The sequence below is a fragment of the Corylus avellana genome, chromosome 2, assembly GCF_965113065.1.
Source record: "Corylus avellana chromosome 2, dhCorAvel1.hap1.2, whole genome shotgun sequence".
Taxonomy (NCBI): Eukaryota; Viridiplantae; Streptophyta; class Magnoliopsida; order Fagales; family Betulaceae; genus Corylus; species Corylus avellana.
This window is the reverse complement of record NC_142491.1, coordinates 34,828,790-34,849,758: the sequence shown is the minus strand read 5'-3', so window position 1 is coordinate 34,849,758 and position 20,969 is coordinate 34,828,790. Positions and strand designations below refer to the sequence as shown.

General features: G+C 36.3%; 3 protein-coding genes across 3 annotated transcripts; 2 read left to right on the top strand and 1 right to left on the bottom strand.

Moving 5' to 3' along the window:
* Positions 1–975: 975 nt before the first annotated feature.
* LOC148587687 (uncharacterized) lies at positions 976–1,374 on the bottom strand. Its single transcript, XM_088512758.1, has one exon. The coding sequence runs from the start codon at positions 1,372–1,374 to the stop codon at positions 976–978; it is 399 nt and encodes a 132-aa protein (XP_088368884.1).
* A 1,985-nt stretch (positions 1,375–3,359) lies between these two features.
* Positions 3,360–11,993, top strand: LOC132185322 (SNARE-like superfamily protein). The gene is made up of 7 exons (XM_088513354.1): positions 3,360–3,591; positions 3,731–3,789; positions 9,006–9,093; positions 9,832–9,917; positions 10,059–10,123; positions 10,688–10,770; positions 11,663–11,993. Exons 3-7 carry the CDS (start codon positions 9,013–9,015, stop codon positions 11,753–11,755), a joined length of 408 nt encoding a protein of 135 aa, XP_088369480.1. The 5' UTR covers positions 3,360–3,591; positions 3,731–3,789; positions 9,006–9,012; the 3' UTR covers positions 11,756–11,993.
* Positions 11,994–14,151: 2,158 nt separating this feature from the next.
* On the top strand, positions 14,152–20,883 carry COP9 (COP9 signalosome, subunit CSN8). Its single transcript, XM_059573913.2, has 5 exons — positions 14,152–14,326; positions 14,424–14,503; positions 14,869–15,050; positions 19,801–19,908; positions 20,610–20,883. Exons 1-5 carry the CDS (start codon positions 14,243–14,245, stop codon positions 20,747–20,749), a joined length of 594 nt encoding a protein of 197 aa, XP_059429896.1. The 5' UTR covers positions 14,152–14,242; the 3' UTR covers positions 20,750–20,883.
* The last annotated feature ends 86 nt before the right edge of the window (positions 20,884–20,969 follow it).

Below are 20,969 nucleotides of genomic sequence, written 5' to 3'. Positions count from 1 at the left end.
TTGGTTAATCCACTATTGACACCGAGTCTAACGTGCTAGTTTTCAATGAATTTTTGTAGAGTATTTTTACTTGGTTGACTCAGGCTATGGCTGCTACAAGGGGTTCCTTACCCCGCATCGCAATGAAAGATACCATCAGGAGACATTTCGTCAATCTCGGATACCGCCTAAGAATGCTATGAAACTTTTTAACTACAGACACTTTTCCCTATGTTCAATTGTTGAAAGAACGTTCGGAATTCTGAAGAAACGTTTTAAAATCTTGAAGTGTATGCCTCCGTTTTCCATGCGATATCAGCGATATTTTGTGATCGCGTGTTGCACCGTGCACAACTTCATTCGAAAGGATTGCGGTCTTACGGATCTGTTATTTGTTAACGCTTTAAAGAAGATATACGGGGAATAATGGATTGATGTCTCGCAGGTGGCAACTATGCCACCTGTTTCATACGTTGCACGTGATGTACCACCGGACCGATCTCGCCAAAGTAAAGAATTCATGGTAATATATCGGGATGCAGTGACAAGTCACATGTGGCAACCGTAAATTCGGGCTAATTTACAGCTCCTTTCATCTTTCCCGTGTTTTGTTTAGTTGTTTGCCTATTATAAAAACAATTTTTTTTATGTTAAATATGCGAATGGTGGTTGTGAAAACAATCTACAGAAAAGATTGTCTTTCTCTATTATTTTAGTATTGCTTTGTTTTATTTTATTTTTTATAGTCACGAATATCTGCAATACTCTTTTATTTAAGTACTTATAATAAAAGAGAGGGTTATACTGATTAGATAAAAACAAAAAGGAACATAAGAAGAAAAACTAAGGGAAACACTTGAATACAACAATTAAAATACATTAGCATTGAAGTGTAGAGCCAAACATAGACCGTCTATAGTGAGTCAATGAAAATAGGCTAGTTTCGTAACACTATGTTATTACATATAGGATTGTCTTATAGCCATAAACATTTTCCTACAAGGGCAGCCTACGCCGAGCAATATCCTGAGGTATTCCAAAAATGAAATACATGAGCATTGAAGCTAGAGCCAAACATAGACCGCATAGTGCAATAAGCAGAAAATGGAGTCGACTCTCAACAGCTTCTTTATGGCGAAGTTGATCCTCCAGCAACTTATTCTTTGTCTTCAGCTCAGATATCATCACGCGGGTACGATCATTGACAGGGTCATCAACCCAGTCAAAAAACTTGCAATGTGTTCCAGTTCCATCTTTAAATTTAGGGCACCCAAAGTAGCGACGACCCGGGTTATCTTTACTCGATGAGGTCTGAAGCGGACATGGTAGTCCGTAGAAGCATACATGCGTCTCCTGGTGACCATAGTTGGAGGCAGTTGATGAACGGTCTGACATCTACAATCACAGAACCACAGTTATGACAAAATGTATGGGTTTTCAATTAAAGGTCGTCTATTATGTATGGTTCAACTAAATGTTATCTATTGAAATTAGATAGTGAGACTTTTATAGTTAATTTCGTATTAACAAATGAAGAGGTTGTTTTATATTAAATACGCTTCATTTGTAAGCCGAAGTAAAAAGAGACCAATTGAAGGAAATTATTATCAAGCTTTCTGAGAATTTTGCCATAGTTGAAACTACTACTCATGCAGACACAGCTTAAGCCAGACAAGTGCAATTTTTGGAAATTATATCACATTGCAGATGCCCTTTAAACTTTGATTACAAGTCAAAATAGATACATGCAAATGAGACATAAAAAAACAAATAAAAAAAAAAATCGGAAAGTAAAAAATTGTTCAGATGCCCTTTAAACTTTGATTACAAGTCAAAATAGATACATGCAAAGGAGACATAAAAAAAAAAAAATAATAATAAAAAAAAAAATAAAATCGGAAAGTAAAAAATTGTTAATTATGCTATGTTGTTATACATTGTTCAAGTAGTATTGTCTTGTGTGATAAAGTTTTGAGCTTTATTCTTATCAAAAAAAAAAAAAAAAAAAAAGGACAAAAAACTTATGAGCTTTATTCATTTTTGGGTAGTGTTTTGGTTGTTACTAAGACAAATGCTTATGAATCATCCTCTATTTTTGCTTGAGAGGCATAAAACACAGTTAAAAAAAGACATAAGTACGGGAAAAACAAACGCTCATGGGTCTGAATCTAAAATCTGTTATGTCTCAAGAAAATTACTTGAGTTCGGGCTTTAGTAAGTGGAGCCGTGGTGGAGGGCCTTCACAGTTGCTGGGTGACAGAGGAAGAAGCAGCTCAGACAAACGTTGGACACTGAAGAAGGACTCACGTTCACTGAGGGACAAATGAACTAAAGGAAAATAAGAAGAAATATGCCTTAGTCTTGCAAGGGCATTTTAGGAAGAATAGAGATTAAGTGTGTTGGGCGCATTTTTTAAAGTTTTGCTACTGTTCAAAACTCAGAAGCTTTTTGACTTGCGTTCCTTTTGGCAGGCATACACTTCTAGAATGTACAATAACTTGCCCAATACCATATGCCCAAACACGGTTGTCAAATGAAGCCCTAATAATGTAAGTAAAAAGAAAAAAACACCGTCAAATCTCACGTTTAACTCCCGTCAATTTCTTTTGTTTATTTCTACCCAAACCCAAACCCCACCCCAAGCCGTCTTCTCTCTTTTCTCACCATACCCAAAATCAATTATTACATTGCTTATCCTCTGGACCTCTGCAACATTCTTTTGAAGTTTATCTCCAGTAAGATGACTATGGAAGTGTTTTGAAGCTCCTTGAGGATGAAACATCATTTACACTGCAAGTTTTCATCCTCGGGGGAGTAGAAACCTCAATTCTCTTCTGCAACAAAGCCTCACAAGCTCCTTCTAGAAGAGTTGAATCCGAAAATCATGACATCTACTGGATTAAAACCCTCAACTGCAGCACCAATTTCCACTCTACCCACAACACATTCAGAGCCACAAGCAAAACGATTTTTTACACAAAGAAGAAGAGGGGGAATTGGGACGGTGGAAGAATGGGAATGAGGCAAAAAAGATAAAAGCAATTTTGCTGGAAAATAGATTTTGAATTTCATCTTCATTAACCCCTTTCTTCTTACATCATACAACTTACAACCACCTCCAGATTTCAACTAGTGCAGAGTATAACTGCGGCCTCAGACTTGTCGGTAACCCTTTGAGCCCTGGTGGATAAAAAAAAAAAAAAAATTAACGGGAGTTGACCGTTAATTATTATTATTTTTTTTACCTTACACTTTAAGGGTTAAAAAACCCTTAAAAAATAAATCCCAGCGGCAGAGCAAATTACCGCAGACATGCGGTAGTTTTGTCTACCGCATCATGCAAGCCTGTCCCAATTTATATTAAACAGGCCGTCCAAGCTATTCAAAAACAAAAAAAAAAAAAACAATTTTAATTTCGTTTTTCGTTCGGCTGGTCTGCTCCGTGGCCACCCCATTCTCACGCTTCTTCAGTTCTTCTCTCCCTTTCTCTTCTCCCTCTCTCTCTCCCACAGTCTCTCTCGAATGCTCTTTCTCTCTCTCAGACGCTCCAACTCCAAGGCATAAATAGCATTTGTAACTTGTAAGAGTAAAGGTCCGGAGATCTGATATCAGGTGGGTTTTGCATCCTTTGTTTCCCTTAAAATTGATTTGGGGTTAATTTTATGCATTTATCCTTGATTTTTTTTCCCCTTGATGAAATAAGAGCACCCAAAAATTGTTTATAATTTGAATGGGTGTAATGTCTTTTCAGGGCAGAAAATAGGTGGTCAGGAACTGATTGTGGCCTGGATTTTTACCAGCGACACTGAGGTATCCCAAGATTTCTGATCCCCTTCTTTATTGGCATATTCTTTTTCTTCTCTAGTTTTTAGTGTTAGACATGTAATTATTTCTCAATTCGGCGAACCTAGTTACCCATATCAAACAAACAAAAAAGAAAAGAAAAAACCCAATCTGGACTAAAGGTTTGTTAAAATAAAAATGGGTTTTCGGTGACTGAATAATTGGACTTTGTTTTTTTTTTTTTTTTTTTTTTTTTTTTTTTTTTTTTCATTTAATGGGTGGTCATGAACTGCGAAGTATGGATTTTTGTGTTTTAGAGTGTAAGAATCTGCTTACTTTTTTTATTCGGGAAGTGTTATATTGCTGCTGTTGTGCTATGATATTGTTTAGCCTCTTTAGGCTTTTGATCAAATTAAGGGAATAATACATGTTAGTGGTACCCATTATAAATAGTTGAATTTGTTCTGTTATCGGTAACATATATTGGTAATTCGATCATCTATCTTATAAACTTTGATTGTCTCTTACGGGGTTGTGATTTTACTTGAAAGGACCTACGTGTTATCTTATTAATATATCAATATTGATACATATTTATGAATTTTCACTGATATAATTTTTGTTACACACATTGTGTAATAAAACATTTCATTTCTATTTTAAATTCCGTTTATCATATATAATATATAAAGAAAAAAAAAAAGAAAACACCGGCCCCTCCAAAGATCAACTCCTGGCTCTGCGACTGGGCGGGTGATATATGGAGGCTATTTCCACGTATCATTTGTTCTCTTCATTTATTTCCCTCTTTATTGTTATGTACTATCAGTTTTTGACATTTTCATATGATGCCACTGAGTTTTTTGTGTTGGGTATGATGCATCAAGCTGCAAAGTAACATCAAAGCCATTTAAAATTGAATGAATGATTGTTGCTTGTGGACATAAATATTTCTCATGTTACAATAGTAACTGATGCTTGTGGAAGGTTAATATCTTTCATGTTCGATAAATACAAGTAGTCTTTCATCAAGGCATATGAATTCAAATTCTATTTTTCACAGTTTTCTTATAAAGTTGCTTGTTATATGGCCAATCTGTTTGCATTAAATATGTATTTTAAGATACATTATATGTTAGACAAATTACTTAGAAAAGTTTAGCTGTTTGCAATGTTAGATCAAGGAGAGATAGAGAATCAGTATTTAAGTTAGTTTGATTATACCATATTTGGGGTATGAAGCTCTTAATATGTGTCTGTAGTAGGTTTGTGCAACATGTATGTGGAAATTTATCAAAGCATGTTTGTTGGCGCTGTACGATACTCTATTGGATGCTTGAGTTGTAATTAGTTGAGGGAATATAATTGGGATCACTATAAAGGAAGACATAACAAAGGGAAGAGAAAAAAGTCGATTTTCAACACAAACTAAATTGTTGAAGCTCTTCAAGAAGTTTCTCAAAGTAAATGTGGCAAACATAGTTAAGTTATAGTAGAACTCCCATTATTTTTGTTAGTTACTATAAAATGTTTGTCAGCTTTTAAACTTATAGTAGGGTTGTTATTGCAATATAAGATTCAATAAATTTCATATCCAATTGGATTTTCCCAATGAATTCCACATCGATCTAAACAATCGAGCTATAATTCTTTGAAGTTCTAAATCCATGAAATTTAGCGGCATGCAATCTGAAGCTGACAATCCTAAAGCAATACCAATTCCACGACTATCTAGGAAGCCCCGTTTCCTGACTTGACCCATAAGAGGATGCCTACACCATGTTCGGATCATTTTCCTTCTCCTTGATACAGAGGTCTTCATGGAGATGGAAGGTATTTTTAGTTTGAGAACATGTGGATACAATTAAAGGGTTTTGTAGATAGGGCGAAACAACGGTGAGCTTCTTATCACTTTCATTGTTCTTCGAGTTACATTTTGGCTCGCAAACTAAAGGCTTTGAAAGCTGATTTGAGAGTCGGCAACGAGGAGGTGTTTGACAATGTAGAAAGAAAGAAAAAGGCTCTTTTGGAGGATTTACAAGTTTTTGAGGGTTTGGAAAAAGGGAGTCTTAGCTGAGGATGAGAAATTGAGGAAGGCTACAATGATTAATGATTTGGAGAGAACAACACTTCTAGAGGAGGTGAGCTGGAGGCATAAATGATTTACCTATATAAAAGAAAAAAGAGTTGGCAAAAATTCCATGTTGTGGTTAATAGAGGGTGGCAAGTGCACAAAGTTCTTCCATGAGTGGCCAATTCGAATAGGAGGAATAATTTCATTAAATAGTTGGTGGTTAATGGTACAGTTTCTTCAGATTAGTCTAAGATTAGAGAACACATTGTACAGTTCTACGATAGCTTGTTTATTGAACAACACTATTGGCGGCCTAGGTTGGATGGCCTTGCTTTTGATTCCATTGAGGAGGATGAGACTTTTGGTTTGAAAGAGCTTTTAGAAGACGGGGTCTTTGAGATGGTGAAAGCCCTGGAAAGTGATAAGGCCCATGTCCTTGACGGTTTTACTATGGCATTCTTCCAAGCTTGTTGGGATGTTCTTGAAGTAGATATCAGGAATGTTTTCCATGATTTTTGTGCTAGAGGTATGTTTGCAAAAAGTTGCAATGTCACCTTCATCACTCTCTAAAAGACATAGGGCATTTGATATGAAAGACATTCAACCTATTAGCTTAGTGGGTGGAGCTTACAAAATTGTTGCCAACATACTAACCAAAATTTTGAAAATGGTATTGGAGAAGATCATTTCCATGCCTCAGAATGCCTTCATCAAGGGGAGGTAGATTCTAGACTTTGTTCTCATTGCCAATGAGTACCTTGATAGTGGGATTAGATCTAGGGATCAGGTTTGCCATGCAAGTTGGATATTGAAAGGCTTATGTTCATGTCAATTGGGACTTTTTTTATTTTTTATTTTTTATTTTATTTTTTATGTTGAGGAGATGTGGTTTTGGGGAGAAATGGTGTTATTGGATAGCCTATTGTATTTCTTTAGTGCACTTTTATGTTTTGGTGACGACACTCTGACAAGCTTTTTTAGTAGTTTTCGTGGCTTTAGAAAGGGAGACACTTTGTCTCCCTTGCTGATTGTTATTGTAATGGAGGTGTTAAATAGAATGATTTTTGCTTGAGTGAACCAGAATTTCTTATTAGGCTTTTCGGTGGTGTCAATGATGTTGGTGCCTTCAACATTTTCCACCTTTTATTTGCAAATAATACTTTTATTTTTTGCGGGGCAAATCCAAATCATCTTCGTAAGTTGTGTTTGTTCTTATTTTAGGTTTGAGGATTAATCCCATGTATGTAGTGTTTATAATGTTGAAGGTATGTCTAGCATTTTGGGCTGTAGGGTCTCCTCTCTACCTATGAAATATCTAGATCTTCTGGTGGGAGCTTTGTTTAAGGCCAATTCCATTTGGATGGCATCATTGAGAAGATAGAGCGCCCTTTGGCTAGATGGAAGATGATGTATTTGTCAAAGGTTGGGATGGTTACCTTGATTAAAAGTTCTCTTATCTAATCTACCTACTTCATGTCTCTTTTTCTCCTCTTGATTGATGATGCCAATTGCATAGAGAAGTTGCAGTGGGACCTTTTGTAGGGTGTTATTGGTGATGAGTTCAAATTGCACTTGTTTAGTTGATCTAAGGTTTGTTCTCTGGTCTTTGAAGGTGAGTTGAGGTCTGTTTGTCAACCGAGCTCTTTTGGAGAAGTGGCTTTAGCGTTATGTTCATGAGAGGTTCATGGGTGGGCTATGGAAGAATATTAGGAGAGGTTGTGGGGATTTTTTTAGTCTTACTAGATTTGAGGTCCGTGATGGCTCCACAATTACATGATGGCATGATATGTGGTGTGGTGTGGGGATCAAGCCCTCAAGGCAATTTTTACAAGTTGTTCAATTTGGCCCATTGTTTTTATTTTGACAAGTAATGTTGTATATATCAAAAGGTGTAGAGGGGTGCAACCTTTAATATGAGAGAACGCCCAAGTAGAAGAAGAAAAGAAAACAAGGGAATCAGAAAACTAATCGCTAAGGGAGCTAAACAAGCAGCTATCCAAGTAAAAAGAGAGAAAGAAAAAGGACTTGAGCTCCTCCAAAGACCTCTCTTGATCTTCGAACATTCTCTCATTTCTTTCCCTCCATAGACACCACATAAGGCAAAGGGGGACCATTTTCCACACAACAGCACTCCAAAAACGACCACCCGTCCACCAACATGCAAACAAATCCGCCACACTATTAGGCATAACCCAAGAGAGCTCAAAGCGACTGAAAATAGCATACCATAAAGCATTGGCAATCTCACAGTGGAGGAAAAGATGATCGACGGACGACTCTTTTGATTTGCGTAAGCAACATCTATTAACGACAATGAGACGTCTTTTCTGATTGTAAGATGCTTTTGTAGCATATCATTTAGACTTTTCTAGTGATCAATAGAATGTTAACTTTCTTAGAGTGGCTTACGACTAGGAGGTGTATTTCTTTATCTTGTTCTTCAATTTATTATACTCATTTGGATTGAGACTGGGTGACGTAGACAAACTTTGTTGGGTACTTTCCAACAGAGGGTTGTTGGATGTTAGATCATACAATAGTACTTATTCCCCATAATGACACTCTTTTTCCTTGGTGGAGTATTTGGCGGAATAACGCTTCCTTGAGAGTGGTGTTTTTTTCTTGGTCGGCTGCCTTAGGGAAGATTCTAACCATGGATAACTTAAGGAAGCATCATGTCATTGTGTTGATTGTTGTTGTATGTGTGAGAAGAGTAGGGAGTCAGTAGACCACCTTTTACTCCATTGTGGGATGGCTAGTGCTTTATGGAATACCATCTTCAGCCTTGTAGGGTTGGCTTGGGTTGTGTCTAGTCGAGTGGTAGATCTTTTTGCTTGTTGGAAAGGGCAATTTGGTAGGCTTTGGATTGTGTTAATGCAGAAGATGACTTAATCTTGCCTTATGCGATGTCTTTGGAGGGAAAGAAATTATCAAAGTTTTGAAGTTTGCGAACGGACGATGGTGGAATTAAAGAATTTTTTTCTTCAAAACTCTTTACCACTGGACAATTTTGCCTTTAGCAAAATTGTCTTGACATTTTGTCTTGACATTCCCTAAGTTTTCTTTTCTGATGTTCAACTCTTGTTTAGATGATGTTATGTTTCAACCCCATTGAAATTTCAGAAACATAAATTTCTTTTCTGATGTTCAACTCTGTTACCCTTTACAGATTATCAATGGCAACCACAGCTTGTTTTATCATTGTGAGCAGGAATGACATCCCTATATATGAAGCTGAAGTTGGATCAACGGCTAAAGTATGGCATTCTCTATTTCATCTTTTTATTACTCCTTTCTTTCTCAAACAGTAAATTATTTGTGCCTTTTGAATGTCTCTTTTTCATGTGCTAAAAACTATTTTGACTATGAACTGAATGAAAACGTTGGGAAGGCATACAGATCATGATGTTGACCATGATAATGCTTTTAAGCATTATATTCTTTTTCCTTGTTATTAGAGATGGAATGCAATAGAAATCTAGATTCCACATCCAGGTGAATATTAAACAAAATTCAATTTCAATCAGAAAAAAAAGGTTTTTTAACCAGGGTTAGTTTTGAAAAATATGGATTAGTTTGGCATTGCTTACATGACTGTAAAATAGAAAACACTAAAAGTCACAAAAAACTATGGGCCTATTTAGAAATTCTGAGAAAAACTATTTGTTTCCATTCAAGAAAATCAAAACCATTGAAAACATCATACATGTAAGGTTTCTTTTTGCCAAAAATAATTTTTCAAAAATCTACTGCACTCCATCTCTGATACCAAGGAAAAACAATATAATGCTTAAAAGCATTATCATGGTCAATATCATGATATGGCTTTCATTTGGATTCATTGTATTGTTTCATGGAGTTCTGTTACCTTCCTTGATGCATTTTACCATCATGATTATTTTGTTTCTCTCTTGATTTTTTTGAGCTTATTATATGTTTTGTAGATTACTGCCCTTTTACAAGCTACTTGTTCAAATTGTATTTCCTCATAACAGAGAGAAGATGCTGCTCAACTGCATCAGTTCATATTACATGCAGCTTTGGATATTGTTCAGGATCTTGCATGGACTACTAGTGCCATGTGAGTTCTGTTCCTCAAGATAATCTATATGTCAATGTTTTCCAGAGTAACACCTGCGCTTTGCTCATTATTCTCATGTTGCACTTATTTTTATCATCATCGTACCTCCTAACAATCTTCTTCCTTACATTCTTGATACAGGTTCTTGAAAGCAATAGACAGGTTTAATGATTTGGTGGTGTCAGTATATGTTACAGCTGGTCATATCCTCTCTACTTGTGGACTAATTTATAGATGGCATAAAATATGAGTTATTTCTTTCTATTTTTGTCGTAAAAGAAACATAACTTTAATTTTTTGTTTACATCTAATACTCTGACATCATGCATTGGCAAGACTTTGATTCCTGTTTTAGTCGTGCTAACTTTGATGTCTAAAATCACTTTAAACAAATCCCCCTGTTATATGAATCCTCCAAACTGATGAGGCCATCTTGTTGGATCTTCTCTGGTCAATGGAATAATTTCAGTGGTCTCTTGTGTTGAAGTTGGACTATTTTAGCCTCACATTTATATAAAATCCTTTTCCCTAGTTTAAGCAAGGTGCTTATTTAGAATCTGAGGATGATATGGACTTAGTGCTATTGTCTTACCACACATGAAGAAAAACACATTGGATGGAATATGTCTTGTTTGTCGTCATTACTACCCATTGTGGTATTGTTTCAGCATGCTACAAAGCTGTGAGAGTGAAATGTCTCTAATTTATTCTTGTAGTTTTCTGTGGTATACCAGTGAAAATATGATATTTTCTTTGACCAAGCTTACATACGCGATTTATGCTGCTTCATGACTCTCGTAATGATGATGGAATTAAGAGCTTTTTCCAAGAGGTTCATGAGCTCTATATAAAGGTAAATTATCACTTTCAACTTTTGTATTCAATTCTTTTTTTACCCTCTCATACTAGTTCTTTTAGTATGTAACATAGCATGTTCTTTTTGGTGGAATGAAACAGAACAAAAAACAGAAAAGAGTGGTAGAAAAAAAAAAAGGAAATGAATTGAGAAGAGAAATGAAACAGAATGTAGAATTTATTTGCTATACACGATTATTGCAGTGTTCTGATACCATGAAATGAAATGAGACTGATGAAATTGAAATAAAATGGGGCTACTGATTTGCATAGCTCATTCCGCTTCATCCATTAAATAGAAAAAGCCAAAATACATGAACATTCTGTACTGTGACAGCCATAAGAGACAGCTCACTAGGATACCTGCTCTTCTTCTAGAGGGTTTACATTATCACTCCCTAGACTCTTCGAAAATTAAATATTATTCAACAGTTCACTGTAACATTCCTCAACTCCCTTCTTTGAAATTGGTATGTAGATGTCACCAATTTATGCCTTATGCATGCTCATGACAAGTCTAAACTGATATATGGCAATCAGAGCTTTTCTAGGTTTGTTGATTTCAGTTCTTCCTATTGTATGGCATTGTCGATTCTGACATTTCAGCATTCTCTTACAATATTTATGGCTAGTAATGTTGAAATAATGGCTATTAGAATTAGATCTGTCAATAGGCATCCCCAACACACATTCAAGATGATTAGTTTGTAATAGGTAGCCATCATTAGCTGCGAAAGGGCCCCCTTTTTTTTTTTTTTTTTTTTTTTTTTTTTTTTTCTGGAGAAAGGCATCTATGATGATTACATCTTATTCAGCAGACTTATTCTGACATTGCTTTCCATTTTGAACGAAATCATTTATTGGCTTATATGGTTTTTGGGAATTTTCAGATTCTTCTTAATCCCCTCTACTTGCCTGGATCTCGCATTACATCATCACACTTTGATACAAAAGTTCGTGGCCTTGCACGGAAATATCTGTAGAGTTCTTCATGCTCATTTGATTTTGGGAATGAGTTGCAAGTTTCAATATAGCTGGAGTTAAATCTCCCTTGTTTCTGATACTTTGATGTTTTGGATAATTCTAAGTTTCAAAGGCTTTTATTTTAGGGGTTTGTTATTTGAACAGTGCATGAGATATTTGTACCTATGTTACTAAAAAAAGTAAATACTAAAATTTGTTCTCATGGAATATTCCACTGCCATTAGCTACTTTCATCCAGTTGAAACCTTTGCCTCTTTCTTTTGTATCTACTGCTTGATTTGACGACTGTTTTTGGAGCGGTATTAGCCATTGTCTTCCTCATGTCACCCGCTCCAGTGATGAATATAGACACTCAACAGTTTCCTATTTTGGTTGTCCATCTGGCTCTGGCAAGCTACCAAATTCCATTTGATCTGGGTACATTATATGCTGGCTAATTGGCTAATATAATTTGATATGGGATATATAACTTATGACTTTGTCCAGGACAATTGCCTCACATAATCTGATTTATGGTACATTTCCATAAGTTGGCCAATTTTCCAATATATTATGTTGAGGTATATTATCATATCCTAGCCAATTGCCCAATATGTTCTCATTTGGGATACACAACCTAATGTTGGCCAATTGCTCAATATAATATAGTTGGGGGTATATGACCTTACTCTGAACAATGTCCAAGAAAGTACGACTTGAGGTACATGATCGTGCTCTAGTCAATTGTTAACAATTTGTAACAATCCCCTAAACTCTTGTTAGCATAGTTCATCTAGATTGTTATTGCCCTAGTGGAAACCCATTTTGTTGAATCATTAGGATGAGCTTGGGATGTTTCTCGAATTAGGCTTTCATTTAGTTTGGCATTTAATATGGGCCGACCCTTTTTAGTAGGGGTGTGCATGCGATTGTGGTTAGCAATTACTGCCTCTAGCCGCTAACTACAATCGCCTTAGGCAATTATTAGATTTTCGTAACCATAACCGCATTGCATTAGGGGGTTAATGATTTTGAGCGGTTAGCGGCCTTTTAGATATGAGCCTTTCTTGGGCTTATTTTAGATGATTCTAGGACTGTTTTGGGCATGTGTTTAGTGTATATTTTTTTTCTTCTTTCTTTTAAGCTTTAGTGTTTTAGATGAAAAAAGAGTCAATTAATTAATTTGTATACTAGAAGAAATTAACATAGAAAGAACAGTGAAGAATAAGTAAAAGAGGAAACCCTACGGCGTTTTGGTGTATAATGTATATATATATATATATTAAGGGTAGGTGAGCAGCTATTATTGGCTTTGTCTACTCTAAAACTACAAATCACACCGTCCTTAATGATTAGTGATTTTTGCATATCCACCGACCAAATCGATTATGTGGTTAGCGGTTAATAACCGCCCACTTGTGCATCTTTATTTCTTAAGTCCAAAAATGTGAGCCTTCGACAAATCATCTTCATATAATGAATAGATGAATCTACCATTGAATTTGTATAGAGTTCACATGAGTCTACAAATTTCATAGTAGATCTATTGAATTTGTAAAAAAAAAGGTTGAAAGATGGTTGTGTAACTCCTCTATTCATAAATTTTTTTTTTTATTTTTTTTTTTTGACTTACAACTCATACATATTAAAAAGAGGAGAAATGATTGATATCAATAATTTGCCTATATTTTTTCAATATTTTTTTACAAATTTAATAGATCAATCATTAAATTTTTGGGTTCCACCATTAACTTATGTGAGATCTACAAATATAATAATTAATTTGTAAAATAAAATGAAAAAAAATAGAGAAAACCTTTTATCAGGACCATCCTTGATAACACCCCTTTTACAGCTCCCAATCAATAATTGACACATAAGCAAAAACATAAAAAAGTGTACAAAAATAAGTTGGACCAAAATACACTAAATTTTAAGGTTATAAAATCCCTAAAGGGTTAACCTTCCACCTCTAGGCTTTAATTTTGAATCCAAAAAAGAGTTTTGAGGCATTAGAAACGGGTTTTGAGACATTAGAAATGGGTTTTGGGGCACACGAAACGGGTTTTGGGGCATTAGAAATGGATTTTGAAGCATTAGAAACGGGTTTTGAGGCGGGTGGCATGGGTCCGTGGGTCTGACCTGGGCCTTATTTTTTTTTTTATTTTTTTTTCTGATTTGGTGTGATTGTTCTCACTCTTATTTTTTGCATTTTTCTTAAATTAATGATGTGTCACATAGTAATTAAAGGCCATAAAAAAGTATTATCATGATGGATGTGATAATAGGGGCTCTCAAAAAAATATTCACTCCAATCATTTTTCTAAAAAGAAACATAGGGTCTCGCAACGCTGACTAGCCCAGCCCAACGAAACAAAACCTATTTGCTGTGGGCATAAGATTTTTGGGCTTGCTACGGTGGTAGAAACGTCGGCGTCCCAATACTCATCATATTCTCTCTATGAATTCTATAGTTTACTCCGATTGTAAAAATTAACAGAGAAACCATGGATTTTAGTCTCCTCACAGACGCCTTGGCGTCCAACTCGTACGAAAAGATCGCTGATATCTGCGACAACCTCTTGCTTCAGGCAATTCTTCTTCTTCTACTTGTCCTTGCTTTGGGTCTTCTTCTTCTTCTTCTTATTGGATAAACCCTGAGCCCTTATTTAGTTGTATTCTGAACAGGCAGCGGCAGAGGGCGTTGCTTATCAGGATCAATGGCCCTACGCCATTCATCTTTTGGGCCACATTTACGCTGATGATATGTAAGTTCTTTTCTTTTTTCCTCTTCAGTATTTGGAACTTTAGATTGCTGAATCCGTGAGCTCCAAAACCCTACTATATGGTCTTTGAGTGTACGGTTTGCGGTTCTGCATTTTTGGGCTTTTGCGTTAATGTCCTTGGCAATACAGGGTTTGAAGGGTTTTATTTATTTATTTACTTTTTGAGGGGTTTCGAGCCAACCCTATTTGCTATTAAATTTTACGGTTCTGGTATGATGTCCTTTTCCTGATTGAGGTTTTGGAATAAACCCTGTTTTGCAACAATGGGTTTTGGTTTTTTTGTTCTTCAGTGAGTGGGGGTCTTAGTTGTATTCAGGATTCTTTTCTGTGGGGGTGGTATATTGCAGAAACAGTGCGCGGTTTCTCTGGAAATCAATACCTTCTACAAGTAAGGAGAGCCAACCTGAATTGGTTGCGGCCTGGAAAATTGGTCAGAAGCTATGGACACGGGACTACGGGGCTGTGCATGAGGCTATTCATGGGTTTGATTGGAGTCAAGAAATTCAAGGTCTTGTTGCTGCATTCTCAGGCAAGTTTTTTAAATTACATTTTACACAATAGCGTTATTCGTATCTACAGATATGTAGGCTAGTATTTTAAATTTCATCTTGCACAATGGCACCGATTAGTATCTAGACACTTATTTTTCTGTTTTAATTGTTTTTTGGTGGGGAAGTATTGATGTTCAAGAGTTAAGAATCAATCATTTGGATGGTGGATGAATGATAGCGAGACTATATATGTTTTTCATTTATCTCTGGTGGCTGGCAAGAATCTTGATACTTTGTTATTATTGATATTGAATCTAACTTATCAGATAGGGTTTGAGTATGAGAGACTTATTGACCACAAGTAAGAGGGGCAGTCTCTTTTTTTTTTTTTTCCTTCCGGCGCCCTTTCTTCCATTTTCTTCTTCTTTTTCCTTTTGATTTCTCTTCTCTTCTCGATTCCGTAGTTTAGAAGCATTTTTCTTTCTATAAGAACTAAATTCATATGAAAATGAACAAGCAAATGGGGTACAAGAGATTTAGGAAGCATGTAACCCTACATTGTTTCAGTTTGCATGGATGAAGCAAATGAAAGTGCAAGTGGACAGGCATTCCGAAGTTAAAGGGTTAATGAAAGGATAAATTGATTGTATAATGAAAATTTGTTCTTGGGAGCTTTAAAGGGTTGCATCAGGAGGGGATGTTGTCATGTGGTTTAAGAAACCTACTTGCTTCTTTCTCCCCTAGTTATTTGGCCCGCAACTGTGATGGGGTATTCAAGGTTTTTTTTTTTTTTTTTTTTTGTGTGTGTGTGGAAGCCAAAATGTTTATGCTTTTGGCAGAGGAAAGGTATTTAGTGTTAAGAATTGTTGAAAGGAGTAGGGATGTCTCTCGTGCATTCATTTGGGAAAGGTTAGTGTGGCATGATTGTTGGAGACGGTGGGGCTATAATTTGAGGAGGAGGATTGAAGGAGTTTGTGAAATCCTGGAAGGTTGGCAACACTCCTTTTATTGCACAAAGATGCCCAAATCGTCATGGTTGATATATGGTTTTGGCGGAATATGGCAGTGTTGGCCTTTGTGTTGATAAGGTAACGCCTAATTCTTCTAATTGAGTACTGATGGTAAAAAGGGGATTGTTGGGATTGAATCTCCCTCCGTTTTCATCACTCTCAGTGCAGCCTAGGGTCATTTGTATCATGGTATGGAGAGTGGGTTGGTTCCCAGGGAGGGAGATGCTATTTTTTTGGGTGTTAAAGATTCTGCTACTTGGCTTGATGTGTGTTGTGTAGAAATTAATGTCATGTTCGAAATTGGTGTTATACTCTTTGGAGGAACGCATTCTTTGTGACCCTCTGAATTGTTGTTCCTCTGGTGTGTTTGTCAAAATTGAGCGTTCAAAACCAAGGGCTTCAAGTTGGGTCCTACAGTTGGTGAAGGACATCCACCATTATGTTGGATTATCATGTGAGGGGTTGGAAGGAGAACTCATGGCGTTGCTAACAATCATTGAAGCGAGTCATAATTGAGACGAGTGGGTTTCTAACTCCAATTCAGCCATCAGAAGTAAAAGAGAATTAAAAAGATTGTCATGCTCTATCATTTATGATTTTATAGATATTGACCGCAAGGGTTAATTGGTTGGGGACCACACCTTATGAAGCAAAAGTCACTAGTTTGAATGTCTCATTCCCCCTCCCCTGTTCAAAAAATTTATTTAATTTTGTTATTAATCGAAATAATATTATAAGTGTTAAGTACCCCTAGGCATCCAAGAAATATACAAGAGAAAATACATAACTAGAAGAAGAAAAAGAAAAGGAAATCATGATAATTAAACATCAAAGGAGAAACAACATTGTCTTAAATACAGAGTATTGAAAAAATAAGAGTTAAGCTTCTCCATTGTTTTCTCACGGTTTTCAAAACTTTTGTCATTTCTTTCCTTCCATAGATACTATAAAAGGCATGAACACACCATCTTTCATACAACAACATTAGTTCATCAACAAGCGTACATGTCCACTACTTGTCTAGGCATAACCCAAGGTAGCCAAAAGCGCTTGAAAAAAATTCCATAAAGCACAAGCAACCTCACAATGGAGAAGAAGATGGTCTACGGATTTCCCTCTCCTTTTACACATACAACACTTATCAACCACAATGATATGACTTCCTAAGATTGTCCATTGTAAGGTTCTTTCCTAGGTCTGCCGACCAAGCAAAAAAAGTTGCCTTCAAAGGAACTTAGTTTGCCAAACACTTTTCCAAGGGAAAAGAAAGCCATCGTTACAAACTAGGACATTTTCAAGGATCTAACATCGAACAACCCTCTTTTGGAGGGGAGCTTTATTCTCTAGTTTCATCTGTTCCTCATCTGACACTTTTTCAATTCCCTTGTCACTCTCCGTGTCATCCTTCATTTATGTTAGTTGATTTTATTGTTGCTTAGTGGGACCCTTCTTCAGTTCCTCTATTGAGGGCCTTGCTGAGTCCAATAAAGATGCTATTCTTAAAGATGAAGACTTTCCTGACAACTATGAGGGGAATAGCTGATATAGAGGACTAATTGCTAAGGTTGAACTTTAAGTGAGTAAATTTAGACGCTCTTCTTAAAGATGAAGACTTGCCTGACAACTATGAAGGGGAATAGCCGATCTAGAGGACTAATTGCTGAGGTTGGACTTTAAGCGAGTAAATTTTAGTGAGGCCTGAGGAGTGTTCTTTGTTAAAACGAGAAACCCCCGCCATGTTGAAAGTCTTATAGCTTACAGAATATTTGAGTCACTCTTTGCTAAACTAAGAAATTATGTGAAGAAGAGGTCCTATATTGGTTAGAAGCAAAAGAAGATTACAGTGAATGCAAGTTGGAACATTCAGATTGATTTAAGCTTGAACTAAGATGGTCAGTGAACTCTTGAAACTAAAAGTCGGTGCTCCTTAATTGTCATGTTTATTGTTCTGAGTATGTTGTGTATTGATGTTTTCTAGTAACATGTTGGATCATGATGTTACAAGAAGCCATGCTTTTTTCCAGATTACATGGATGGTGATAGTGAGGATTAAGTGCTAGCTGGTGTATGGAGATGGTATGGGATAGTATGGAGATCAACACCATAGTACTTCAGAATGCATCAAAGAATTAGCAGACAGCTGTGGTGCCAATAGTGATGCAAATGACAAGTTTGAAGTAATAGAAAATGAAATATCAGCCTAATAGTATGGTTGGACTCAATAATGAAAGAAATCATTTGAGGTAGCTATTGAAGAAAAAGTTGGGAAATGCTGGATATTCAGGAAGAGGGTTTCAAGTGTCAACGACCTCAACATGATTTTTAAAGTCATGTCAAATTTGAGGTGGGAGATGGCACCAAGATTAGATTCTAGCATGACCTATGGTGTGGGAATCAAGCCCTAAAGGAAGCTTTTTCGGATTTATATAGTACTATTGTTAAGGATGCTTCCGTAGCAGATCATTTGGTTGTTTTATTAGAGCGGCTCATGATTGGGAGGTGGATGTCATTGCTTCATTTTTTAATTATTGTACTCCCTTGGATTGAGATGGGGAGGTGAAGACAAGTTCTGTTGGGCCCCCTCCAAGAGAGGGTTGTTTGACGTTAGATATGTTTACGTTGTCCTTGAAAGAGTTTTTGGTGCAGTAAGGCCTACTTGAGAGCAACCTTCTTTGCTTGGCTGGCTACCTCGGAGAAGATTTTCACCATGGATAACCTAAAGAAGCAGCACCATGTCATTGTGGTCTATTGGTGTTGTATGTATAAGAGCAGTTGGGAGTCTGTGGATCATCTTTTTCTTCATTGTGAGTTTGCTTGTACCTTATGGAGTTCTATTTTCAGTCGAGTTGGGCTGACTTGGGTTATGCTAGACAAGTAGTGGACTTGTTTGCTTGTTGGAGAGGGGTATTTGGCAGACCTTAGAGTGTAGTAGTGTGGAAGTTGGTGCCATCTTGCATTTTGTGGTGTATTTGGCGTGAAAGAAATGATAGATGTTTTGAGGACCATGAGAGGACGATGGTGGAATTTAAGTCTTTCTTTTTCAATACTCTTTACCTTTGGACAAATGCTTTAGACTTTCTTAATGTGCTTGGTCTTTATGACTTTCTTGATCTTTTTTCTCGTTTTAGTTAGTTGTTTTTTCTTGTATACTTTCTGTACTTGAAGTGCTTTTTTTTTTCTTAAATTATTGCAGCCATTGAGTAGAGGAACAGAAATGTTCTGCAACTTGTAATATCTCCTGATCCTGCACTAGTTAAAATTGTATTCTCTTGCTTATGTATGTATCTGGTATGATGCCTCGCTGACCTAACCACAATGATGTAAAGGGAACAAGGTGTGTTTTCTCAGTATAAGTTCCTGTAATGATGACAAATAGGAAATTACAAAATCCACTACGTCTTAGTTATAAAGTTCTTGGATAATTTTGAATTCAATATTTATCAATAAAATGGTAGACAAAACACTCAAATAACGGTTTTTGGCAACTTTAGTGTATTGTTTTCTATCATATTGCATGACTGACCTTTGTAGCTTTGTGGTTAGGTGGGCAAATGGTGATCTCTTGATCAATAGTTTGTGGTTTGCCATCTAACGATTTTCTGTTATTGGGAGAACTAAACCAAATTTCCACAATCTATCTCCATTTTCAAAGCACTGCCTGATAATCTGGAATTACAAATCTTCCTTTACTGTTACCATGTTAAAGTTGATTGGCACCATGACTGATGACACTTAGGATTAACAACTCAGTATTAATCTTCTTCTGAACCTTTTGCAGAGCTTTACACAAAGAGGATGTTCCAGCTGCTGCTTTCTGCATATTCTACAATAAGCATCCAAGACACTGCTCTCTTTCTGGGAATGAATGAGGATGATGCCACTAATTGTAAGTTTCTTGATTATCTTTGTTCGACTCAAAACAGATATGGCTGCGTTCTTAACTCGGTGTAGAAATCTCTTTCCTTTGTTCCAATCCTTTCTGATTTAAGTCGGTAATCTTATTGGTTGTGCTTCACAATTAGAAAATACAAAGATAAGTAACTATGGAAAAGACACATGAAAGAAAGAGAACCTCAAATATATGGAAGCTTCATACACTTGGTGATGGATGGGTTATCAAAAAAAAAAAAATATTTACTTGGTATTTCCCCCCCCTAAATTTCTTTTCATTTGCATAATTCATATTGTCAATTGAAAAAATGTTGTACTGCCTAAATAGCCAATTGAAAATCCTGAGAACCTATGCCGGACCTTATGGGAAAAGGTAGCCCTGGGAGAAAAACGAAGCTTAATGACGGTCCAATTATGCTAAGTTGATTTGTAAATGCAATAATTTGCCATTTCCTATAATATTGTGATGGTTCTACTGAAGAAATATTTGAGTTAGGAACCTAATTGTTCGTTGAATGAATGCTTGCTTGAGTGTTGGGTTGTTCCCTTAGCTGCTGCTGCTGCTGCTGCAAAGTAGTGTTAGGTTTTTGTCGTCTAGGATGATTGCAGATGACTGCATGTTGGGTTTTTGGATGTTATAGAGCATGTAAGATAGACTGCTAATTAATGGGCTGTTTTCTTGGTTGTCATAAGCAGATGTTCTACGGCTAGGTTGGGTTGTGGACCCCGCTTCCCGAATGCTTACGGTGAAGAAGCAGACTATTGTGACGGAGCAGAAACTAGATGCCACTAAATTGCAGCGATTGACAGAATATGTCTTCCACCTTGAGCATTGATCCACTTTTCAGCAACTTCTCAGTTCTTAAGATTTCTTTCTGGTTCCATTGCATACTTGAAACTGGTTTGCCCATTGGGGTCAAATAAAAAAAAAAAAAAAAAAAGGTTCCGCTTGTTATTATTATTATTATTATTATTTTTGGTCTTTTCTTTTTAAAACAAAAAAATTAACAAATGATCTAAATATAAAAATAATTTTTACTTTTACGTCACGTTAGA

What these genes read in the sequence shown, in the direction of transcription:
- LOC148587687 (XM_088512758.1), bottom strand. Translation starts at nt 1,374, where the DNA reads ATGTCAGACCGTTCATCAACTGCCTCCAACTATGGTCACCAGGAGACG.
- LOC132185322 (XM_088513354.1), top strand. Translation starts at nt 9,013, where the DNA reads ATGGCAACCACAGCTTGTTTTATCATTGTGAGCAGGAATGACATCCCT. An exon ending in GCATGGACTACTAGTGCCAT is followed by an intron (nt 9,918 to 10,058) that starts GTGAGTTCTGTT and finishes TTCTTGATACAG; the next exon opens with GTTCTTGAAAGCAATAGACA. An exon ending in TTCATGAGCTCTATATAAAG is followed by an intron (nt 10,771 to 11,662) that starts GTAAATTATCAC and finishes GGGAATTTTCAG; the next exon opens with ATTCTTCTTAATCCCCTCTA.
- COP9 (XM_059573913.2), top strand. Translation starts at nt 14,243, where the DNA reads ATGGATTTTAGTCTCCTCACAGACGCCTTGGCGTCCAACTCGTACGAA. An exon ending in GCGACAACCTCTTGCTTCAG is followed by an intron (nt 14,327 to 14,423) that starts GCAATTCTTCTT and finishes TATTCTGAACAG; the next exon opens with GCAGCGGCAGAGGGCGTTGC. An exon ending in TGAGGATGATGCCACTAATT is followed by an intron (nt 19,909 to 20,609) that starts GTAAGTTTCTTG and finishes TGTCATAAGCAG; the next exon opens with ATGTTCTACGGCTAGGTTGG.